We start from the raw sequence: 25643 nt of genomic DNA, 5'->3' as shown, positions 1-25643 counted from the left end.
TTTAGGTTTGCAAAGACTATCACTATGTATATTTCAATATGCATATACAAAAGAAACAATTGTATAATATATTTCGGTATGCGTATTCAAAAGAATCAATTATATCATTTGTGTTAGTGTAAAGCAAGAAAGAGAGAAAGACAAAAGATAACGGGCAGGGAAGATCAGTATTTGTATAATTATAAGTGCATTGGATAAAAATATATGTTTTTGAATTTGCATTTGCATTTGTATTTGTATTTGTATATACAATTTCTCCCGCGTTATACAAACACAAACGTAATTTATACATTTATGTATGTATAAAGTGAGAGTGGCGAGCGAGACCTAGGAGAGTGGCGAGCGAGATTCTTTGGGGAGAGAGAAAAACGATCAGATATGTATATATATAGTTTTCTTTCGCTTTATCTAAATACAAACACATTTTATACATTTGTTTGTATAAAGAGAGAGAGAGAGAGGCGAGGGAGAGATAGCGAAATAAGAAAATGAGAGTGACGAGCGAGAAATTCAAGGAGAGAGGATCCTTCGGGCCGGGGTGGCCCAATGATTTGAGTTTGGGATTTCCATGTTGGCAGTCTCAAGTTTGAAACTCCTTGCTAGCGAAAGCAAGGGGTTCATGGATCGAGCTCGTCGCCTGGTGCGGGTTACCTTTGCTATGTGATTTACGAACTATTAAATAGAAATGGAGGTTTCAGCTTGTGCACACCCTCAAGTGTAGTGGCTTCGGATTTTCCTTGTCATAATAAAAAAATTCAGAAAGAGACGAATCATAATAATTTTCTAGGTGTTTGGATTAATCAAATTATGATTATATTATTTAATTATAATTAATAATTTATTATTTTATAAAATTTTTCCTTTGCTTCACCCGCAGATCCATAAAAGGATTCACCATTCTCATGTCTCCGACTTCGAAATGACATTTTCTTTCACATCCAACAACTCAAAAGAGGTTATAAAATTGTTTCTTATGAACTTCAATTAATTTTTCAACAAACGTCTCATCAAGTCAAATTCTTATGTTTCAATATATCAAATCAAACATTATGTAAGAAATAATTTTAAAATAACTAATATAAATGTGAAGTAACTAATATGAACATTGCTAAAACACTATAGAAACGACCCCTTAATTCATTTACTGCCCTTAATTTGTGAAACTAACACCATAAAAACGATTTAAAAGGCATTTAAACATTTGAAATTTATGATTGGGTAGTGGGAAACAGTTGAACTCCAATGACATTTTCTTCTTCTGCAGAGATCAAAGAAATAAAAATGACAGCTAATGTAAGACCTTCAAAGGGTAGTAGTAAATGCTTTTGTCAGTAAGTTGCTGGCTATTAACTAAGATAATACAATTGCATCCACTTAATTCCTCCCTTCTTGTGCACCATGAATCCTTTGCTAATTACAACTCTTCCTATTTATCATGCCCCGATTACACTTCGATAGGTAAATCTAAATATCGAAAAATTTGATTGAATCTAATTATTTTGAAGTTTTAATTTTTTAGTTTGATATTAATATTTTTAAAAAATATTTTAATTTTTCAATTTGATATAACATCTTAAAATTTCAATGCAGTAAAGAATTAATTTTTTCTAAACATAGAAATATTGTATTATATATATCAACTAATAATTGAATCATTCATGAATAAAACAGATTTAAAACTCAGATAGTTGACTTTGAGTATTACTTTCCAAGAGAAGCCGGTAGAACATATTTTTGTCTACATCGTGCAAATTAAAGGAATCTATTTTCATCCTTTTTCCTCTTTAGCTATACGTTGGTGACACATGTTCTCGAGAAAGACAAATATATTTTTTAAGCACAATAACTATTCTATGGTGAGACCATCATCACTTAACATGATTTTGTTTTCATTTATTTTAGTTTACTCTGAAAATTGTTGTAAAAACATCAAATCAAATAAATTCAAACTATGTTAAATGATAAAATCAAATCGAATCAAATAAATTTTATTTAATATTTGATACACATTTTCACATAGTCCAAAATTAAAAAATTAAACCAAAATTTAATAAAAAGCGACTCAAAAACCAAATATCTTCCCCTAATTCAAACTGAACGTTTAAGTGGGTACCTACCAAAATCAAAACTCCTCTAAGCTTAATTTTTATTCATAAATCTAACAGCAATGAGCCAAAATTTTAGCCAAACATATTCAAATATAGGTATGAATTTAATTGGATTTTAACATATTTTTTTAATAATAATAGAATTTCAATACAAGTAGACATTGAATAGGATAATTTAAAAAAATTACTTGTATATAAATACGAATTTTTGTATACTGTTGCTAGTATTGTATATTCTACTGTTGGTTTGGGTCGAATATAGGGCTACGTAGCTATGTGGCTAATTGAAGGTGACCTATTATATGATTCAGTTAATGTTTCAATTGATGGATATATAAGACACCAACCACCTCATTGATATTATTACGCTTGGTTTGATTGTCGTAGAAAAATTCTTCATAAAATCATTAATATGAACTAGATTCTTTGGACCGATCCGGTCCAATTCATGATTTAGTGAGGTTGGATTATGATTTTGGTGTTCATTTAAAAATATGACTAATCTTGAATTTCTTAATTAAATAATATATTTCATTTGATTAATTATCCTTTTTAATATGATTTTATATTTTTTATCATTTATGACACACCTTCACACACACATATATGAAAGCACTACTAATTAACTTCTTAATATCATTAGATTGTATATTTATATACACTAATGATATAATACATTTATATTTAAAATAGTTATATATTCAACACGTGCATTGAAACATATTTATAATAATATGTACCCCTCATTTAAAAAAGAATGATCTAATTTTCCTTGGAACAGACTATAAGACAAGAAAGAGAACTTATTAATCTTATGATTTTAAATTAATGTTATGTCAAATATATTAAATGTTTTTTAATCTTGTAATCTTAAACATACCACATGAAAATTAAAATTAAAGTGTTACAAAAAAAAAGTATCATTTTTTGAAACAAATATAGACAACCAAAATTCAAATGTATTGAAATTGCTATTTTCTCTCTCTTATTAACAATGTTAAAATATATTATTATATTAAAAGTATTTTAGTAATTATGTCGAGGATCCAATGTCACTAACTATTTTTAGGGCCCGTTTGGATGAGCTTAATAAAAGCAATTTTAAAAAAGTATTTTTAAAAGTGCTGAAACTTATTTTTAAAATAAGCAGTTATGCGTTTGGATAAAAGTGTTGAAGTTGTTATGTCAAACGTGAAAAGGGAAAAATGGAAGAAAGAAATGTTAGGGTTATATGGGTAATTTGGAGATTGTATAAAAATATTAAGCACAAAAAGATAAAAATGTGGTCAACTTAAAACAACTTATAAGCTAAAAATAAAAAAGCACCCCTACCCCAGCTTTTAACTTTTGGCTTAAAATAAGTTTTTTTTAACTTAAAATAAGTTGTTTTGAGTATAGCCAAACAGCTAAATAAGTCAAAAACCAGCTTTTAAATCAGTTTAACCAGCTTTTAAGCTGAGCCAAACAGGCTCTTAGACTACCCGATTTCTTTCATACATTATTAGTACTATGTTTGTGGTGTCAGTTCCACCAAACCATAAGAAAATTTTTTCACAGAGATTACATTTCATTGAACATGGGAAAAATCATGTCACATTACAATATGGATGAAACCAAACATCAACAACGAAAAATAAGAAGAAGAAAAATCACTCTTTTCTCATACTAGTTAGTTATCAAACTTAACCATGATCAAACATGCATGAAACAAACTTAACTAATAAAGATAAGAATAAAACATGTCTTCATGGAAGTGGAAGACTTCCTGCACCACCACCACCAACATCGCCACCAATACCACCTAGTCCTCCTAGTCCACCACCCCCCATTCCTCCACCAAATCCAGCTCCACCACCAATTCCAGCACCAAATCCACCAACATTCCCACCTACTCCACTAACAACTCCACCAAAAGGCAAGCCATTGCTGCCAATGCCACCGATACCACCAGCGCCAACGAAAACATTCTTTTGGTCATAAAGACCATTGTCACTTGGCATGTCTCTTGATGCTGTGGCATGAACCACTACTAAAGCAAGACAAAGAATAACTATGCACAACTTGTTTGCCATCACTTCCTATATTTATTGCCTAAATAACTTTACTTTTCTTTATCCTATATATGCCTTTACACTTGATGAGTAGTGATGAAATATTGGTGTTTCCTTGAGTCTCTTTTTATAGGCACAAAATGAGTTGGTGGAGAATTAATACAAACATTTAAATACTTGAAAACAATTGTTCATCAGAGATCATATAGTAGAAATAAAACTGATAGCTAATGCTCTCTTGAGTGATCAGGAAGCACTACGATGAATTAGTGGTAATAAATTAAGACATTAATAAGGAGTGCTAAATTAGTCTTTACTTATCAGCATTACTTAAGTGTCATTAGCACTAATATCCCTAAGCGCTTTAGGGACTTGTACAAAAAATATTTATTGCCACTAAAAATTACATATTTAGCAATAATTAAGTAATTGTCGTTAATTAATTATCGGTAATGACCATTTTTAATAAGTGAAGACCCCTTCGAAGCATAGTAGTAAATGCTTTTTCCAGTAAGCTGTTGGCTTTTGTTAAGATATCGCATCGCATTCACTTAAAGCAAAAAATAACTTAAAAGTAAGTTTGATAAATTTTTAATTCTAATTCAAATAGATTCTTAATCCCTCCCTTCTTATGCAACATGAATTCTATGATAATTATGACTCTTCCTATCATGCTCCAACTACACAAACCTAACGAATTAAAACTGAGCGTTTAATTATATGGCGGGTACCTACCAAAAGCAAGACTCTTCCAAGGTTAATTTATTTTTTTCTTAAATCTAACAACCTAACATATTCATACATATGTATGGAGCTAGAATTTTAACAAAACATATTCATATCCATGTATATATGGATTTAGCTGAATATCAATACGAATATGAAACACTAAGAAGGATATCAAAAATATACAAAAAAAAAAGGAAAAAAGGACAAATGTATCATAAACTTTTATAAATAGAATCTAAATACCTTCTGTCATACTTTTAGCATACTAATGCCCCTGTGGTTTAAATGTTGAAGTGTATATAGCCTTTGAACTAACGAAAGAACACATGTCATAATGATAAAAACCTATCCGAAATTTATTTGAGTTTACCCATCATAAAAAGACCCACCCAACAAATTCAAAAACCCACCCAAATAACTTGAAACCCACACTCAAATTCCCAAAAATCTTCACTTTCATTAGCCATTTAATTCCCTAAATTAGACCTTATATCAAATTTCATGAGACATTTTAGTTTGAACGGAATCGCACAAAAAGGTCAAAAATAAATTTGGACGTCTGCAACGGCAAAAGAGAAGAAACCCATCGGGTATTGTACGTAGGAAAACTCATTTCTTTGATTCGAAATGATTTGTTATTGTTGATGAGTGAAAAGACTGAGTATCTTGCTTGAACTGTCATGTAAATAGACCTAGGTAAAGATTAAAGTGTTCAAGTTGACTGAGATTTCTGACAAACCTTAAATCTTCTCATCAATATAGACTTTAAAGTGCTCAATTAAAATCAATTTTATTTTTGAAATGGGCATATGAAGATTTTGGCTTATAATTTCGGTTGGATCTTAGTTATTTGGGTCGAGTTTTGAATTTGTTGGGTGGCTCTTTAATTGCGGATAAAAATTCAATAAATTTTGGGTAGGTCTTTAAGATTGAGACATGCATCTCTCCGTTAATATAAATGGTATATATACACTTCAAAAATTAGATGACAAGGATTTTAGTGTCCTTAAAATATAACAGAAGATAGTCAAATAATATTAGTGATAATTCAAAATATAATTTTTTTTCCAAAAAAATAATGATTAAAGATCAATTTAATATATACTGTTGCAAGTACCTTATATTCCACTGCTGCAAGTCGAATATGGGGTCACACCTATGTGGCTAATTGAACGTGACCTATTATATGATTCAATTAGATCTCGTTTTCATTAAGATTCAATAGTCTGAATATGAATAATCAAGATGTGATTATTATATCTAAACACTAAATAATTAAAATAGTTTATTTTTAAAAATTTGAATGTACATATATTATTTATACGTACATAATAAAAATACAAATCAAATAAAAATTAATGGTCTAACCCATCGGTAGTTCCTTAAATTTGACATAAAGTTTCACTTAGGCCTCATTTGTTTTCATTAAGATTAAGAGGTTATTAAGATTTGCACTAAAATTTGGATGTTTTGATCTGAATACATATCTGAATATTAAGATGTGGTCTCTAAATCTGATATTAAGATGTGGTCTCTAAGCCTATGTGACACTAGTTTGAAAAAAAAAGTCAACCAGTGTTAGGCCCACAAGATAGTGTCACGTAGGCCGAAAAGAGGTAGAAGTAAAATAAGTTCAGGGGGTAATAGGACCTTTATATAGTATAAGTGTGTCTCTAAGATTTCGGGCATAGGTTGAGGGGGTACTTGTGCATTATCCATTTATTATTTGATAACTTATCAAATGAGTCTGAATGTTGTTAAGAATCTCCGACAGATCTAATTCGTTTAGACCTCTTCAGACCCATTAAGATTTTTTTTTTTAAAAAATAAAACAAATGAACTTAATGAGCTAAATATGAATCATTTAGATTCAGACCTAAAAACCAAACGTACTTAATTGGCTGAATTGAATAATTAAAATTCAGATTTCCATTAATTGCCAACAAATGAGGCCTTAGACACCTTAACTGGGCAGTGTTCATATTAGACACCTAATATATAAAATTGTTGTGTCATTTTAACACTTTTTGCATACATGACTTAGTGAGTGTAATACACACATTGACCGCGCGTGAAAAACCTATTTAGTTGATTCTTTTCTTCTTCTTTCCATCTCCAGCCACCAGTTCTGAAACACAAACATCCAACCATGGTAAATCAAAATATTACCATAAGCAATTGAAAAATGATGGAAATTGTTTTAGAAATTTAGAAATATACTCATTTCAAGACTTACTTAGTAAATTAATTCATAAGATTCTTTCACAAAAGACTTAAATATTTACATAGAAGTAATTTTTCTTGTGAATCTGCTCATATGTTTTTCCAGAAGAAAGTTGGAGTTCGGGGGGGGGGGGGGGGAGAGAACGGTGTGTGTATAAATATTTCTACAAAATGGGCGGGGTGGAGTGGGGGTATTTTCTGCAAATGGACTAGGGTGCTTGGAGAAGAAGGTTGTGGGGGTGGGAGTGGGCGTGAGAATTTTATTGGCTTAATTTTTCTTAAAAGTTATTGCAAAAATTCACATGTCATTAATTCATTGGTTATTTTTTAATTTTTACCCAAAATTTATTGTCTAAGAATTGTTTTTGACACAAATGAAAAACATCATCGTTTAATTTGTCACTTTATACATCATTCGCGAGTGTAATACACACCTCTTATATATATTTGTTGATTAGGAAAAAGTGTGAAAATGACACAACGATATCGTACATGAGATGTCTAAAATAAACATCGCACAATTGAGGTGTCTAACTGAAATTTCGTGCCAAGTTTAAGAGGCCACCGATGGGTTAAGATAAAATTTTAAAAATAGAATTATTATTTAATAAAAAATGAAACACTTATACTCTCTAGTGATGGTGCTGATAACAGTAATTATTGTTAGTATAGTAAATTAGTAATGATGGTGGTGACAGTTGTAACGGTGAAGGTGGTCGGTATTGTGATAACTATCATAATGGTGATGAATGGTAATAGTGTTGATAGTTATAATGATGAAATTGATTGATGTTAGTAGTTAACAGTGTTAATGGTGATAACCAAAGAAAGTGTAATGGTTGGTACTGTATTTGTGATAGTTGGTGGGTGTTCTACTTATGATGACGGAAGTCGATGGTAGTAGAGATTGGTCATGGTGGTGAAGTGGTTGATAGTTGTGGTGGATGTGGACTTGACAGTACTCTTGATGATAACTGAAGAGTGTATGACGTGATAGTTGGTAGCAGTGCTAATTGTGATGACATAATTTATTAGTAGTGGGAATTGACTATAGTGGTAATAGTGGTGGTGGCTAGGGAGATGGGGTAGTGGTGAAAATGGATATATATAATCATAATTATAGAGGAGGTAAGTGTGGTAGCAGCTGATAGTAATAGTTAGCAATGGTAGTGGTTAGTAGTAGTCATAGATAATAGCTAGTGGTTGACAATGGTGGTGATTGTGATGGCAGAGGTGGTTAGTGATGATGGTTGATAATTGTGGATAGAATAATGGTGAATATTATCCACACAAAAATACTTATTAATGATATTAAACTTTTTTTCTAAGTCTTAATGATTAAGTACATCTATAATAAAACTAAAGCAAATTAATTTTGTCGAAATATGTTTTATAGAATTGAACTCTTTATTTCATATTTGTTTTCTTACTGATTGAATGAAACTTATGCAATCGATCATGATGAAAATTAAATACTTCTCTCTTTTAAAAAAAATTACTGTTGCTTAGCCTTTTAGTAGATTCCGAAGAGCTCATGTTCCTCACCGTGGACCTCGGTCCTCAATGTCATCTCTAAATCCAGAGTTTCTTACTCTTTCTACTCACTTCCCACCCCTTTGAGCTCCTAAATCAGGTTACCCGAAATCCTTTAATCATTTATAATCAAACCCTATTTCAAGCAAAATATTCTTCTTCATTGGCAGATAAAGGGGCCGAATACACCCAAACATCCTATGCCAATCTTGCAAGGAATAAAAATTTTCAAATATCCAAAGTTTGCTCATCACCAATATCTCACAACACAATTTCATATTCTAATGAAGAAAATGAATTTCTAGCCCAAACTTGCGAGTGAACCATAATTGGTATGAAATCGGGAATGGAGAAGTTGTTGAAATTCTCCCTCCTATTTTAATGTGAAAACTGTGGAGATCAAGGTGTAACTCTAGATATGAGGAATAAAAAACCTCCATCATTACATCTATGTCTCTCATATTTTTCAACATATGTCAATTGTCGAAGAATTTTTCTTACAAATCTGAATATATTTACTTGAAAACTCATGAGAAAATTTATTGAAGCTCATGAAACTTAACATAGCTGATACTAGCTTTGTACCTGTGAGGTCATTGAAACCCCTGCTCTTATTTAATTTGTGAAAATGAACTATGATGGTTCATATGTTGAAAATTCAAGAGGTGGTGGAATAATGAACATTCCAACCTAGCACTATTCCAAGACAAATTAGAGGCCTTCTGAACATTGAAAAATGATAATTTCTCTCCTCAGAGTTGAAAAAGAAAAGTGAGTATGATTTTTTTATACCTCCTTAATTAGATGCTTCTGTTTGTGCTCATATATTATGCAAATCTCATTCAGAAGGCAAGGTAAAGTCCTCCTTCCTCTTTTGTAATTCACATTAATGGCAATGTTTTTTTGTTTTTTTTTTCTTAAAAAATTCATTTTAATGCTCCATTGTTAATCACACACTAGTCTTCTCTAATACCCCTCAATTTAGCGTATATATATATATTAGCTTTCATGTACTAAACTTTTCCATAATTGTCACTTCATGTTACTCTCCTTTGCCTTAAATATCCTCTTTACTATCCCTTGATGTAGTATGCATATCATGACTACATTGGATCTATAGTCTATCCTTTTTTCATGCAGAGATTTCAAAATTGTTTATGGATTGTAGATCTAATCCAATTTGTTATGTTCAGGAAGACCTCCGGTCACCAGCTATTTTTTGGACTACATAATTATTTTCATGTTATTTATGTTGTGTTTGTGGTTAGCTCGGCCAAACCACATCTTTTTACACCTTCTGGGCACCTAGATACTACTACTACATCAACCATATCAAAGTAAACAAAAGAAAGTAAAAGGTCACGAGACTTAAAAAGAAATTAAAGAAGTGCAATAACACTTACATTTCATTGAACATGGGAAAAATCACGTAACATTACAAATATGAATAAATCCAAACATCAACAACCAAAAAAAGAAAAACAAAATCACTCTTTTCTCACACTAGTAGCTAGCAAACTCGACATGCATGAAACAAACTTGAACTAATAAAGATAAGACTAAAACTTTAGATACATGATGAATAATCTGCTTTATGGAAGTGGAAGACTTCCTGCACCACCACCAGCACCACCACCAACACCGCCACCAACACCACCTAGTCCTCCTAGACTACCTAGTCCACCACCCCCCATTCCTCCACCAAATCCAGCTCCACCACCAATTCCAGCACCAAATCCACCAACATTCCCACCTACTCCACTAAAAACTCCACCAAAAGGCAATCCATTGCTTCCAATGCCACCGATACCTCCAGCGCCTCCGTAAACATTCTTTTGGTTAGAAAGACCATTATCACTTGGCACGTCTCTTGATGCTGTGGTATGAACCACTACTAAAGCAAGACAGAGGATAAGTATGGAAAACTTGTTTGCCATTTCTTCCTATTATTGCCTAAATAACCTTACTTTTCTTTATCTTATATGTGCCTTTACACTTGTTGAGTGATGAGTGATGAAGTGGTGCTTCCTTGAGTCTCTTTTTATAGGCAAAAAATGGGTTGGTGGAAGAATGAATACACACATTAAATGGAATTCAATGCCTCTATCTATATACATCTTGTAACCACTGGTTCAAGAAGTTTTGAAGAAAACCTTGTGTTTATTTGACAAAGGAAAAAAATATTTTCCCATTAAAATTCTTTCCTCAATTTTATTTTATATTTGGTATAATAAGTGACTATTTGACATATGATAGTGTAGAAGGTCATATTTTTTCAGAAGTGTTTATATATAGTATAGGCAAATATTGTTTGTGTAAGAGAAAACAATCACTATGAAGGTTCAGTCTATTTGTTTTGAAAGTCTGAATTTTAACCGTTCAAATCTTAATTATTAAGTCTGAAGAATAAGAACGAACGATTAGATCTATAACAAAATTTGTGTATCATTAAGTTGTTCACTTAAGAATCTATACAAAGATGAAATTTCACTGCTACTCTATCTACTTTTATCCATGACCCACAGTTATCAGCACTGTGAATCACCATCCACAACCATGCACCACTGTTGCCAATTATCACGGAGTTTGCCATATAAGTGAAAAGGTGTACAAAATTACAAAAAAATGAGTTTGGGAGGAGAGAGAGGGGGTAATAGGATCTTAGTTTAGTTAAGGTGTATCTATGAGATTTCTGCATAGTCTAGGGGGTACTTGTGCCTTATCCTCTATATTTGTTCATGGATATTTTCATTTTAAAATGATAATGCAGACTTATGAGCATTTTAATAATTTTTCAAACTTATGGTAATAAGTATTAATGCTTTTAAGTTTTGTTGATCTCCTCAAGTGCAGGGACCCGGTCCTCTGTAGAGTATGTTTGTCCAGGACAAAATTGTCACATCCCAAGACCATACCCTAGAAGTTAGGGTACAATCTCATTGTAACCGGCGTACTCGACCTCTCGGAGGTCTTATACAAGCCCTTTCATATCATTCATCGCATAAACATAGTGAAAAGTAGTGCGGAATTAAAAGTTTTCACAAAACATAATATAGTCTTCAAGATCTCTTTCATATAAAAGTAATAGGAAATACTAAGTCTCAAACTCATCATCTTAAGACACAAGAATACCTGGGATGCGGCCCATACTTCAAAATACGAATATAGAAATACTTAGTCTATTACAATACTTTGAATGAAAACATAAAAGACATTATAAGCCCTCGAGTCAAGTGAAGACATACTTCAACTTCTCTTGAACGATCTTCTAAGTCCAAGTCTTTACTTCTCAAAGCTCTTCACCTACCAAGAACTATATAGAAGATAGATAAAAGCATGGATTAGTACAACAACATGTACTAAGTATGACATTATGCATAGAAATCATGAAAACGTACTTTTATTGGAAATATGCATCTTTTCATTTAAAAATCATATTATAATCATAAGAACATTTAACAACTTGGAATCACATAAGATAACATTTAAACCAAAAATCATATTTTAGAGATCACCTTACAGTGAACCCTTGACGGTTACAGTGAATTATTTCACTGCACAGTGAAGATGCTTATTCTTCACTTAAGACACCCTTTATCATGTAATCTTCTTACTTAAAGCTATCCTAAGATTCACTTAAGCCACCAAAGAGAGATCGCATATACACCCTCTCTAGATGTGCCTAAACGACCCTTAGATTACTTATAATGAGTCACATACACACTTCAAGACATCAAATATAGCAACATACAGACACTATGACATTTCCTCATCAAAGACTATCAAAAAACTTACTTAAGTAGATCAAGAAGATAAAGTCCATGATTGACCTCTTCAAGACTACCTAAATAATCCTTAAAACTTCCTAAGTTCGGATCATGTCCATAATCAATATCTTCCCTAATTAGATTTATTCTTAAGACTCATCTAGGTAAGATACGAACTGACCATTCCTATGCCCCCTTCACACCTCAACTAGACAACCCTCAACTAATCTAGATAGGTACTTATTCCTTTTACATACTCCATAACATAAGTCATTAGTTCATAAAGACTCATAAATACTCATACATCACATGAAGGAAATTCAAGTAATGATCTTGGACAAGACCTAGGACTCTAACTAACACCTTCAAAGCCTATTGTGCAATGTCTAGATAGTGTCCCATACTACCACCTAAACTTCATAGAACTTCTATAGTACTAGTAAGTATCCCATGATGAGAATATGCAATAACCGACATAGACCATGATAGCTAGACATGGAATCCGGAGTTCTGACCTACTCCGATGAGGGTGTTCTACTTTCAAGGGTAGAACTAGGACACATCCCATGTAGGCACATGGTTAAGGAGTATGTAGGTCTTTTATGTACTTTAGTCTCATTTTCAAGTAGAGGTACATTGTACTCTAGTCTCATTCTCAAGTAGAGTTACTTCCCATTACATAATTGCTCAGTGCTAGCCTTGGTTCTCATAGAGTAATTGACATTAAAGGATCACATGAACAGAGTTCCTTATCTAGTTCATAACCCAATCACATTCACCCTACCGAGGAGGTCCACTAGGGCTACCTTCCAACGACGACTAAGATAGATCATTATGACTTTCCTAACGATTAATATGATGTTGTTCCAACAATTAACCTTAAGTCTACCATTTCTATACATGAAGGATACCATTACGACTCTCGACTTCAACATTCATAACATAACCTTTACCACGTACATGAACTTCTTAAAATCCTCTAGGGTCTCACATATCTTTCATTCGTACATTACAAGGGTGCACTAAGCCTACCTAGTCAAGACATATCATAATCTCTGTTTTATCAAAAAATTGGTTTCGAAAAGAGTTTGTTTTATTTTAGACTTTCTAGGAGTCGCCACTTAATTTTTAAGGAAAATTAAGAAAACTTTAATTTTCAAAAGACTTAACAGAAAAAATCGATTGAAAATATTAAAGGGGTTCGGGATTCCTATTAGCGTCTTAGGAAGGTGTTTAAAGCACCTAAGACGCTCCGCTAACTACGATTTTCCGGCGATTAACAATATTTGACTATTTTTGTTTTAACTTTTGCAATTCTTTTGTTTATAGAACTTTATTAGAAACTTACTTTAAGCGAATTCTCCAATTTTTTTTAGAATATTTTATTGAAGTTAAAACATTAACTCTAAGCGATTTCCAAACTTAAACATCTATCTTTCAAAGTTTCAAATATTTTTTACTTGAGCTTAATAAAACAAAGACGTTTGATGGGGTTGTAAATTCCTAATTCTAGACTAACAGCATTCAAGTAAAAAGCGTAAAGCAAATAATAAAGAGAGAGAGAGAGAGAGAGAGATTTGGGTCTAAGTTTTCGGTTTCTGTTCGCCTTGGCCGAAACTTGGACCCACCTGCTTTTGGATTTTTGACCCATTTTTCTTTCGTACCTGTCCTAATCTAAACATACAAAAATAAGAATAAAAGAGGGCTTAGGCCCATTACAAATAGAATGCAAAAATATAAAATAAAAAAAGGGTATTCTAATCCGACGCCTTCGAATTCCTTCAATCTTCTTGGAACTTTGATCCTCATATGCTTGCCTTATAGGTTTGACTCGATGATAAAATTATGAGTCTTTACGACTCTGTCGAAATGCAGAGAGAGAGAGTTCATGGAGAACTCGAGCAGATTTTACATGCCACATAAAGTAAGATAAGTGGTTAATATCTATGAGAGGAAATAAAATAATAAAAATACTAACATCCGTCTGACATTGTTAATTAAATAATACTTGAACAATAGATTAGAGGGAAGTTCATGATAAGTAGTAAGGGAATAGAAGAAAAAGGAAATACAACTCCAGGTGTAACATACATACAAATGTTTTGAGCACGACTCCAAGAATCACAATGTGGGCTAAAAATTATGTTTTACTTATTTATTTATTATTATCTTTTTAACAAGTTCCATTCTTTTAACTTTCCTATGAGTAAAGGTTTCTGCATGCGTGAACCACTTTGAAGGAAAATTAAGGCCAGATTTAATACTTTTAAACACACAGTGACCAAGATTGTTTGCACACAAACATAAAATTAACATTTAACAGGTAACTTAACACTTGTAAGCATATAACCCTTTTAGGCTTTGTCGATTCTAAACCCTTAGGCACATGTGAGAACAGATAACATACAACTCAAACTCAAAAATCAGATAGAAACGATGCTAAAAAAGAGACAACACAAAAAAAAGAAAGGCACGGCTAAGCATGAGAGAATGAGAGTTGCAGTTTTGAAAGGAAACAACTAAGCCTAAGACTTATTCAATATATACTGAAATAAAAGCATTCAAGTCGTCTTATGGTAAAAAAAATCATCACGCTCTACAAAATTAGACCGTTATTGAACGTAAAAGAAGGAACAAGCTCAGAACAAGAGAAGGCTAAGGCAAAAGATAAACCGTATTGGCTAAATGAAAAATACAGGCCCACTTGAACATCTATTAAAACCATTTCGGGGCGGAGGAAAAGAGAATCAAGACCCAAACAGAACTATCACAGAGCACACATACGAGGTAAAATGGCATCTAAGCTCAACTCATATACAAAGCGATGGAAACAACCATACTAGATAAATTTGGCAAGCCTTAAAGCGATATCGCGGCTAACATGTGAAAGAGATTAAAACGTCCACTTCACTTCAAAATAACACCGAACCAACACCAAAAAACTCACAGAGCGAACGATACAATCAACAAATATGATTTCTCATCTAGCAACGAAAACAGGACGCGACTTAACACATAACAACTAAATACACTTGACTCGCGGGGAAACAAAGGGACAACAGTCGACGAGCAGCGGCGTCTACAATGATTCGAACTAGTAACTCGAGAAGACGCTATTCGCGGCAGGGAATCATCGCGTCAAAAACAAACATGAACGAGGGTGTTCGGAAGGGGAAAAAACAGTAAGCAAACAGAAATGGAACAACATAACCACGAACTTTCAAACAGTTTCTGCAATGCATCGAGTCAACAACAGCTAAAACCAACCTAAACAATAAAGTGTAAACAACAGATACAACTAGAAGTCGAGAGTCAAGATGGGTGTTACCTGTTTACGAGCAGCAACTGGAACCGACGAGCAGGCTAAGCGACGACTTCATGACTTCGGAAACAAGCGTAAACCAACACTAGAACGACACACTAGGACGAAACAGTGAACGGCGAGAATAGAGTTGAGACCTTCGATCCTTCGGAAGTCTCTTCTTCGAAATTTCACACCTAAATATATACGATTCCTCTCTTCCTTACGCCCTCAAAAATAAAACAAGAAAGACAAACGGAATGCTTTTCAGAATTTTAGTCTTTGCTGATAAAGTTCTCACCCCAAATTTCCAAACAAAAAATTTTTCAACCCCTTCAACGTTTTCCGGAGGGGGTATTTATAGAGGAGATTAGGGTTCTTGAAGGTAAAAGGGCTGGAACGAAACCCAACTCAGGCCCATTCAAATTCAAAATCCCAAAACCCTCAAATCTTATACGAAACGATTCGAGTGGGAAGGGAGTTTGAGGCGAGGTGGAGGGTGAGGATGATTCTGTGGTACTAGCGAGCTATGTGGCGTGATCTCGGCACTACGGACAAAATCTTCAGCCTCACAGTTGCCAGCGTACGATCTGCAGAAAGATAAACGGCTCCAAAGAGATGTTGCGAGTTGCGTAGGAGAGAGGATGAGAGTGAGGGGGACGTGTGAGGGGGACGCGGGAGAGAGGGAGAGAGAGGGATAGAGACGCAAGGGGGAGAGAGCGTGGGGGGTCGTGTTTCCATTTTTAGGTCTATTAATTACAGCGTTTTTTCTGCTTACTGTAAGTCGTGTATGGGGTCTGAGGGAGGAAGAAAGGGGAAAGGGCTTCGTGTCGGGTCGGAGCGGGTTCTGGGTCGGGTTATAATTTTAAAGGGTTGGGTTGGATGAGAATATTTAATGGGTTGGGAGTTTGGGCTGTTCTTTACTTTAGTTTGGGCTGAGGGAAAAACGGGTGGGCCTGGGAATTAAGTAAAGGTAATGGACTGCTGGGAGAAGGAGAGAAATGGGCCGCCTGGATTCAGTTCTTCAAAAAGGATTAAAGGAAAAGAGTTAAATTTAATGGCCAATTGATTTAAAAACGAATTTGGTATAAATTTATTAACGAGCCTATTTATTTAGTAACATAACTATTTAAATTATAAAATAATGATTCAAAATATAGTCGTGATTTAAAGTAAACTAGTTTAATAGAATACTTTCTAAACTTAAGATATACATATATACATATACATATACATGTATATATATACATACATATATATATATATATATTATATTTTTTCCGCAAGATTTATAAAACTAATTAACTTAAACTATTTGAAAAATTCACGAAGTTCGATAATTAATTTATACCAGCGTGGGTCAAAAATTGGGTGTGAACAACTGTCCCTCATTTTACTTGGATTGATGCAAGCAATTCGAGGAAAATGAAATTGACCGAACCAATTTTGGCCAACCTCATTCGCTTTAAAGGAAGGATTCGACAAAGGGATTAGGAATTATGGCCGAACCCTTGAAACGGGTTTCCTACATATCTCAGGCTATATGGGAATTCAGGCCACTTGTAGTTCGATCAGCTTGATTTATCGCATGATTTTGGAAGAATCATAAGCCACCTCGACACCGAATTATGAAGGTGCCGAAATGCTCGGGGAATAGAATCCGAGAGCGAATGTTGGAATACAGCTGAGTTTCAACATTGAATTTGCCTACATATTCTTAAACTTTTCGGAATCAGGCTGTGTGTAGTTCGACTCGATCAGTGGAAAAGGATATCTATTATGCCAGATAACCTTCGGTTCTGGACAAATGACAAATTAAACGAGTATGCAAAAGAGGCTTGTAACTTCTTAACAATGAACGTGGAGCTCTTCACATCCATAGGTAAGAACTTACACGGACATAATTTCCAAAGCTCTTGGCGCATTGTCACTCAGATTGAAAACTTGCTTCCGATAAATCGATACTTCCGGATGCGAGACTGAAACTGACAGAACTAAAGGAGGACCGACATGCCTCGAGAGGGTGGTTCGATTGTGGTGGAAGTCGCTCCTCTGCTCGCGTCCTAAGAGTTTGACATTCCTCTTCGGACTATGTCCCAGTTCGCTGCTAAGAAAAGTTCCACGTTGTGCTGCATCCTTTTTGATGTAGTCCGCACCTGTGGTTTTTTGGAGAATTCATCCTTTTGGATGTCTCGACAAAGACTGAGATGAAACTCGTCAGCTTAAAGAATGCAATTAGGGTGGGAGATAGTGTCTTTTTACTATGTCGACACTCCATCGTTCTCCTCAATATTCGACGTTGACTCGATCGATCTGATATCTAGCAAATAAATCTTACGCCTTGTGCTTTGTAAATAAAATCTTTAGTGCACTCTTCGTTTGACGATAAAATAAATAAATAAATATTGATGCGATATTGATGTCTCTTTTGTCGTTATCTTTGATGCTCTTCTTAATGTTTTCTTTTATCGAAATAAAGAATGTGGTTGAGGTCGATGGATAAATACTGCTCTTTCTTTCTCCGTGTATGTCCTCTTGTGGGGCATGAATATATTCCCGCGATACGTAAATTCCCGCGAGATATGAATCTTCTCGCGATGCATAACTTTCAGCGAGGAATAAAATCTTCTCGCAATGCGCAAATTTCGACGAGGCATAAATCCTTCTCATCGTGTATAATTGTTGACTCGCAATGCATGATTTTTGCAATGCATGACTTTTCAACGAGGCATGAATTCTTCTCGTGATGCATAAATTCCAGCGAGGTATGAAGTCTTCTCGCGATGTATAAATTTCAGCGAGGTATGAAGTCTTCTCGTCGTGCATAATTAATGACTCGCGATGCATGATTTCCGCGATGCATGATTTTCAACGAGGCATGGATTCTTCTCGTGATGCATAAATTCCAGCGAGGTATGAAGTCTTCTCGCGATGTATAAATTTTGACGAGGCATGAAATCTTCTCGTTGTGCATAATTGATGACTCGCGATGCATGATTTCCGCGATGCATGATTTTCTGCAATGCATGATTTTCCACAATGCATGATTCCGCGATGCATGATTCCGCTATGCATGATTCCGCCTTCTCGCGATGTATAAATTTTGACGAGGCATGAAATCTTCTCATCGTGCATAATTAATGACTCGCGATGCATGATTTCTGCGATGCATGATTTTCAACGAGGCATGGATTCTTCTCGTGATGCACAACTTCCAGCGATGCATGATTCCGTGATGCATGATTCCGCTATGCATGATTCCGCGATGCATGATTCCGCTATGCATGAATATTTATATCGCCCCCGTGGATAGTAACGACTAGACGACCTCCAAATAATATATTGACTTGATTGATAATGATAAAATAATAATTGCATAACTGTCTCTTCTGAGGTAATGCATTGTCTTGATCGACAATAATCATCTTGCTTTGATAAAGCAATGCAAATAGCGTCTTCTATAGAAATCGTGAAATCTTCGCTGAGATTCCTATTTGATTCACCTTTGAATATGGCCAGGCACTTTGTAAATTTCATATATTGGGGAATGGCTTGAAATAAACAAACACATTCACAAGCATCTTGGCATAAACGATATGAAATGCTTCTTGCTTTCAATAAAATCACTGGCTTTGGAGATAGTTTTCTCCTTCTCCGTATTCATCCGTCGGAAGAATTCGGTCGATTTCGAAGCAAAGCTATAAACCTGCATCCACAGAAAAATTGTCAGTTTTAAACATACTGACCTGTGTCGATCCCTTCGGTTGTTTGCTCCTTGTCTTGATATCTCCGGTTGATTTCCAGATTTCCCGACTCTTGATAGATAAGAAAATATCTTATGCCAAAACAGATGAAATATAAAAGGGAAATTTTTAAGAGAAAGAAGAAATTTTTAAGAAATAGTATCTCGAAAAAGTCACTGCCAAGTCATGTCATTTAAGGCTTAACGAACTTCTTTGAGTCCGACGCTTGTTGAATGAATTTCAGAGGCATTCCGGACTTGTAGGGAAGACCCATGATGAAATTTTGAGGCCATCCTCAAAATTTCTGTCCCAGTTTAGTATTTTGCTCATCTTTCCATTGTAACCGAAAAGATCTCGGAATTTTTGAGATCTTCTCAAAAATTCTGTCCCAGTCGCAAATTCGAAATGTCTTTAGTTTGATCCGCTGAAGAGAAGGTTCCTTCTGGAGAATTTTTGAGTCCCTCTCAAAAATTCTATCCCAGTTTCTATTGTAGAAGGGGAAAATAGTATTTACGAGACATATGACCGAGTCCTTGTGGAGCCTACGTATCCCGTTGAGGCAGGAATCAAGTCAAACGTAGTTCTCCTTAAAGGTTAACAAGAATAAAATTTACAAAGAAACCGACCGAGGCCGACAAAGGCCTCCTACGTATCTCATTCTTGAGAATTCAGGTCGAACGTAGTTCAGATACAAAAAAACAATAAAGAGGGTAAATGGGATGACCGAAGCCGACATAGGCCGCCTACGTATCTCATTCTCGAGAATTCAGGTCAGACGTAGTTCGTTACAAGAGGGATAATAATTCAAATTGAACAAATACAAGCAAACAGAACGATTACAAGTAAATAACAGAAAATGCAAAACAAAACTTCAAGCGTAATATCTCTTGACAGCATCTGAGTTGATAGGCTTGGGCCATACAACACCATCCATCTCTGACAGGACCAAAGCACCACCCGATAGTACTTTATGAACCATGTACAGACCTTGCCAGTTTGGTGCAAACTTTCCTTTGTACTCGTCTTGATGAGGAAAAATACGCTTAAGGACCAACTGACCAACTTCAAAATTTCTGGCTCTTACTCTTTTGTGAAAAGTGCGAGTCATTCTCTGTCTGTACAACTGGCCATGGCAAACAGCGATCATTCTCTTCTCATCAATCAAAGCTAGTTGATCAATCCGTTTGCTAACCCACTCAGCGTTGCTTAACTCAGCTTCTTGGATGATCCTTTGTGACGGTATCTCGACTTCAATAGGTACGACTGCTTCGGTTCCATATACTAGCAAGTATGGAGTAGCCCCAGTCGATGTTCTGACGGTTGTTCGATAACCTAGTAGAGCATATGGCAACATTTCATGCCAACCTCGCTGCTTCTCAATCATTTTCCTCAGAATCTTTTTGATGTTCTTGTTGGCGGCCTCTACGGCTCCGTTCATTTGAGGGCGATAAGCGGTTGACCTTCGGTGAATAATCTTAAATTGTTCACATATCTCTTTCATCAGATGACTGTTGAGATTTGCACCGTTATCAGTAATGATGGATTCTGGAACTCTGAATCTGCATATCAAATTGTTGCGGACAAAATCAACCACCACTTTCTTGGTTACCGACTTGTAAGAGGCTGCTTCCACCCACTTGGTGAAATAATCAATGGCAACCAAAATGAATCTATGCCCATTGGAAGCGGTTGGCTCTATAGGACCAATGACATCCATTCCCCAAGCTACAAATGGCCAAGGTGAACTCATAGCATTAAGTTCGTGAGGCGGCACCCGTATCAAATCGCCGTGCACTTGACATTTGTGGCATTTTTGCACGAATTTGCAACAGTCGTTCTCCATAGTCATCCAGAAATAACCGGCTCGAAGAACCTTTCTTGCTAAAGTAAGCCCGTTCATGTGTGTACCACAAACTCCAGCATGCATCTGTTCAATAAGTCTCACAGCTTCAGAAGCGTCTACACATCTTAAAAGACCCAGATCTGGAGTTCTCCTATACAGGACTTCTCCATTCAGAAAGAAATTGAGGGCCATACGACGTATCGACTTCTTCTGATTAGATGTAGTGTCTTCTGGATATGCTCCAGACTCCAAGTACTTCTTTATGTCGAAATACCAAGGCAAACCATCTGGTTCTGATTCAACATGTGAACAATGGACTGGATGTTCCTTCAAGTCTATATCCAATGGGTCGATGTAATCAGTATCCGGGTGTTTGATCATTGAAGCGATGGTGGCAAGAGCATCAGCTAATTCATTCTGTATTCTGGGAGTATGTCTGAATTCGATCTTGCGGAACCTTTTGCACAGATTTTGTACGTACTGTACGTAAGGTACAATCTTCGGGTTCTTCACAGCCCATTCTCTTTGAACCTGATGAATTAAGAGGTCTGAATCTCCAATAACCAGTAACTCGTAAACGTTCATGTCAACGGCCATTTTCAAGCCGAGAATGCAAGCTTCGTACTCAGCCATGTTGTTTGTGCAGTTGAATCGCAGTTTGGCTGCCATAGGATAGTGTTGACCAGATTCTGATACCAAGACTGCTCCAACACCTTTACCCTGGTGATTCGCCGCTCCATCAAAGAATAATCTCCAACCTGGATAAGCTTCAGAGATATCTTCACCCACAAATGACACTTCTTCATCATGAAAATATGTCTTGAGAGGTTCATACTCTTCGTCAACGGGATTTTCCGCAGGATGATCAGCCAAAGCTTGTGCCTTTATTGCTTTCTGAGTCACATACACGATGTCAAACTCACTCAACAGCATTTGCCATTTAGCTAACTTCCCGGTCGGCATCGCTTTCTGGAAAATATACTTCAATGGATCCATTCTGGAGACAAGATATGTAGTATACGATGACAAAAAGTGTCTCAGCTTCTGGGCAAGCCACGTCAGAGCACAGCATGTTCTCTCTAGCAAAGTGTAGCGAGACTCGTACGGAGTAAATTTCTTGCTGATGTAGTAGATAGCCCTTTCCTTCTTCCCTGTCTCATCATGTTGACCCAGTACACATCCAAATGCACTATCTGAAACCGACAAATACAGTAGCAAAGGACTCCCTTCTCGTGGAGGAACCAATACTGGTGGATTAGACAAGTAGCTCTTGATAGCGTCGAAAGCGGTCTGGCACTCCTCAATCCACTTAGTTGGGGCGTCTTTCTTCAACAACTTGAAAATGGGCTCACATACCACTGTTGATTGTGCTATAAACCGGCTGATATAGTTTAACCTCCCCAAGAAACTCATCACTTCTTTTCTCGTCTTCGGCGGAGGCAACTCTTGAATTGCTTTAATCTTGGAAGGGTCGAGCTCAATACCTTTTCTGCTGACTATAAACCCCAACAACTTCCCAGCTGGGACTCCAAAAGCACATTTGGCGGGGTTTAGCTTCAAGTTGTACCGATGCAAACGTTCAAAGAATTTTCTCAGGTGCGTCAAATGATCCGAACTCTCGCGGGATTTGATTATGACGTCGTCCACGTACACTTCAATTTCCTTGTGAATCATGTCATGAAATATAGTCGTCATGGCTCTCATGTAAGTGGCACCGGCGTTTTTGAGGCCGAACAGCATCACCCTGTAGTGATATACCCCCAAAGGGGTAATGAAGGCCGTTTTCTCTGCATCTTCTTCGTCCATCAAAATCTGGTGATAACCTGCGTAACAATCCACAAATGACTGCATCTCATGTTTGGCACAGTTGTCAATCAAAATATGGATATTCGGCAACGGGAAATTATCCTTTGGACTAGCCTTGTTGAGATCTCTGTAATCGACACAAATCCTGATTTTTCCATCTTTCTTGGCGATCGGAACGACATTGGCCAGCCAGGTTGGGTATTGCGTTACTTCTACCAGTCGAGACTCTATCTGCTTGGTGATTTCTTCCTTAATCTTCAAACTCAATTCAGGCTTGAATTTCCGAGTCTTTTGTTTCACCGGTTCGAATCCTGGTTGATAGGAAGCTTATGAGATACGACATCGGTACTCAACCCTTGCATGTCAACGACTTCCCAAACGAACACATCCCTGTATTCGGCAAGCAGATGAACCAGGCTCTCCTTATGAGTCTCATTCAGGTGGGTGCTGATCTTAACCTCTTTGACACATTCTGAATCTCCCAAATTCACCGTTTCTGTCTCCTCCAGACTCGGTTTATGTAGATTCTCGAACTGTCGAAATTCTTCTGCAACATGGTCTGGTTCCCCACTTTCTTCGTAGTCGTCAACCTCATCGTCATTTGCCTCATTTTGCTTGTTTAGCTCATGACATGACGTGACATTGGCAGGCTTGTAACTTACGTTACTGAAATCATAAACAGACAAAATTAGAAAAGTAACATATAACAAGCAATTTAATAAACAAAGTCAAAATAAGGAGGCTTTCATTTAAATCAAACAAAATGCGAACTTGGGTCTCGGGCCTCTTCTGGACGACCACCGATTTTACTATGCATGAAATAAGTCCTTTCTACCCAAGAGTCCGGGACATTAGGATTGGCGTAGAAGTCCAATTCTGCAACATCTCCCCTGGTTCCACATCACGAATGCCAGCTGGGTCGACCTCCTCCTCAATAACAGCGTTAATCTCCCTGAAAAGGCCACAGATTCCTTCCCCGTTGTCTTCAGGCTCGACATGCTCCTGGACCGGAAAGGATTGATAGAGAGGCGGGATTGGCTTAGTAAACTCTTGGTGCTTTTTCCTCTTTATCTTCAAATCATCATCTGTAGGGATGTACCCCAAACCATACTTTGATCCTGTAGTAAGGACCGGAACTGGCTCGATGATCCCCTGTGCATTCCTTCCTAATCCAAAACCTGGTTCGAATCCGCTCTGTAGAATCACCATGGCGATCATTCTGTACACGGCCGGCATGGGAGTTTGTGGGGCCAAGCCCCCATCGGTGGCATTTACCAACTCTACCGTGTAAAAATCCAAATTTTGCGGTGTTTCGTCTAAGATTGGCACCTGCTTGCCTGAGTGGCCCTTTTCACCCTGAATAACCAGTTCTTCATTTTTCCACACCAGTTTCATCATTTGGTGGAGAGTGGAGGGGACGGATCCAGCCATGTGAATGAATTGCCTACCCAAAAGGAGGTTATAGCTGGTGTCGATATCCAACACCTGGAATTTTGCCTCGAACTCCATGGGGCCCATTTGGATGGTCAGGTTTACAGCTCCCAACGTGTCTCTCTGCACACCGTCGAATGCTCTCACATTGACCTGATTTTGCTCCAACTTTCCGAAGTCAAACCTCAGCTGCTTCAGTGTGGACAAGGGGCATATGTTCAGGCCAGATCCATCGTCTATCAAAACACGGTTGACGATCTTTCCGCGGCATATCACGGTGATGTGTAGAGCTTTGTTTTGGCCCTTCCCTTCGGCCGGCAGTTCATCATCGCAGAAGCTGATGCGGTGTCCCTGAATGACTCGGTGAATCATAGCAGCTACATTGTCGCTGCTCGTACCTGAGGGCACATACGTGTTATCCAAGGCTTTCATCAAAGCCTGTCTGTGTGACCAGGAGCTCATCAATAGGGCCCACAATGAAATCTGGGCTGGAGTCTTCTCCAAGTGTTTGACAATGGAGTAGTCCTTGGGCTGCATTCTCCTCCAGAACTCCTGAGCTTCTGCTTCGCTGATCGGTTTCTTGGTATGATCTTTCTTTTGTCCTCCGAGAGCAAGCTCGTCAGGAGTGTAACATCTTCCAGATCTGGTCATGACTTGAGCCACGACCGTTTCAATAACAAACTTGGGCTTGGCGAGAGTCTTTGTGGGCACCAAGGCAACAGCCTTTGCAGGTGCCAGAATGACAAACTCTCCCTTTTCCCTGACGCTCAAAGAAGCGACAGCCTTTTCCAAGTCTTCCTGAACAACAGGAGTAATTCTCTTGGCTTCACGCCCGTCTTCGTCAATTTCTATCATGTTGGCGTTTCATCCCCCATGATTTGGCAATGGATTCGTGTTGACATTTGGCGCCGCAGGCTGGAGGGAGACCACTTCCTAGTCAATCAAGTCCTGGATCTTGTGCTTGAGATTGATACAGTCTTCTGTATCATGTCCAACACTGTTGGAATGATAAGCGCACCTCTGCTCCGGTCTATAGAATCTGGAATTGACATCCACGGGCTTGGGCCCCACGAGATGGATGTATCCGACCGCAAACAATCTTTCGAAC

At 36.6% G+C, this 25643-nt stretch overlaps 3 protein-coding genes across 3 annotated transcripts; all 3 read right to left on the bottom strand.

The window, feature by feature from the left end:
- Positions 1-3853: 3853 nt before the first annotated feature.
- On the bottom strand, positions 3854-4180 carry LOC101264365 (glycine-rich cell wall structural protein 1-like). The gene has a single exon (XM_019215765.3). It carries the CDS (start codon positions 4178-4180, stop codon positions 3854-3856), a length of 327 nt encoding a protein of 108 aa, XP_019071310.1.
- A 5840-nt stretch (positions 4181-10020) lies between these two features.
- Positions 10021-10675, bottom strand: LOC109121165 (glycine-rich cell wall structural protein-like). Its single transcript, XM_019215764.3, has one exon. It carries the CDS (start codon positions 10579-10581, stop codon positions 10237-10239), a length of 345 nt encoding a protein of 114 aa, XP_019071309.1. The 5' UTR covers positions 10582-10675; the 3' UTR covers positions 10021-10236.
- Positions 10676-20326: 9651 nt separating this feature from the next.
- On the bottom strand, positions 20327-25390 carry LOC104649327 (uncharacterized). Its single transcript, XM_069289591.1, has 4 exons — positions 23940-25390; positions 23443-23770; positions 22222-23359; positions 20327-22134 (listed from the first exon to the last, which is right to left on the bottom strand). Exons 1-4 carry the CDS (start codon positions 25388-25390, stop codon positions 20327-20329), a joined length of 4725 nt encoding a protein of 1574 aa, XP_069145692.1.
- Positions 25391-25643: the final 253 nt, after the last annotated feature.

The sequence above is a fragment of the Solanum lycopersicum genome, chromosome 9 (assembly GCF_036512215.1).
Source record: "Solanum lycopersicum chromosome 9, SLM_r2.1".
Classification (NCBI taxonomy): Eukaryota; Viridiplantae; Streptophyta; class Magnoliopsida; order Solanales; family Solanaceae; genus Solanum; species Solanum lycopersicum.
Note: the sequence above shows the minus strand (reverse complement) of the source record. Positions and strands in the feature narration are given on the sequence as shown.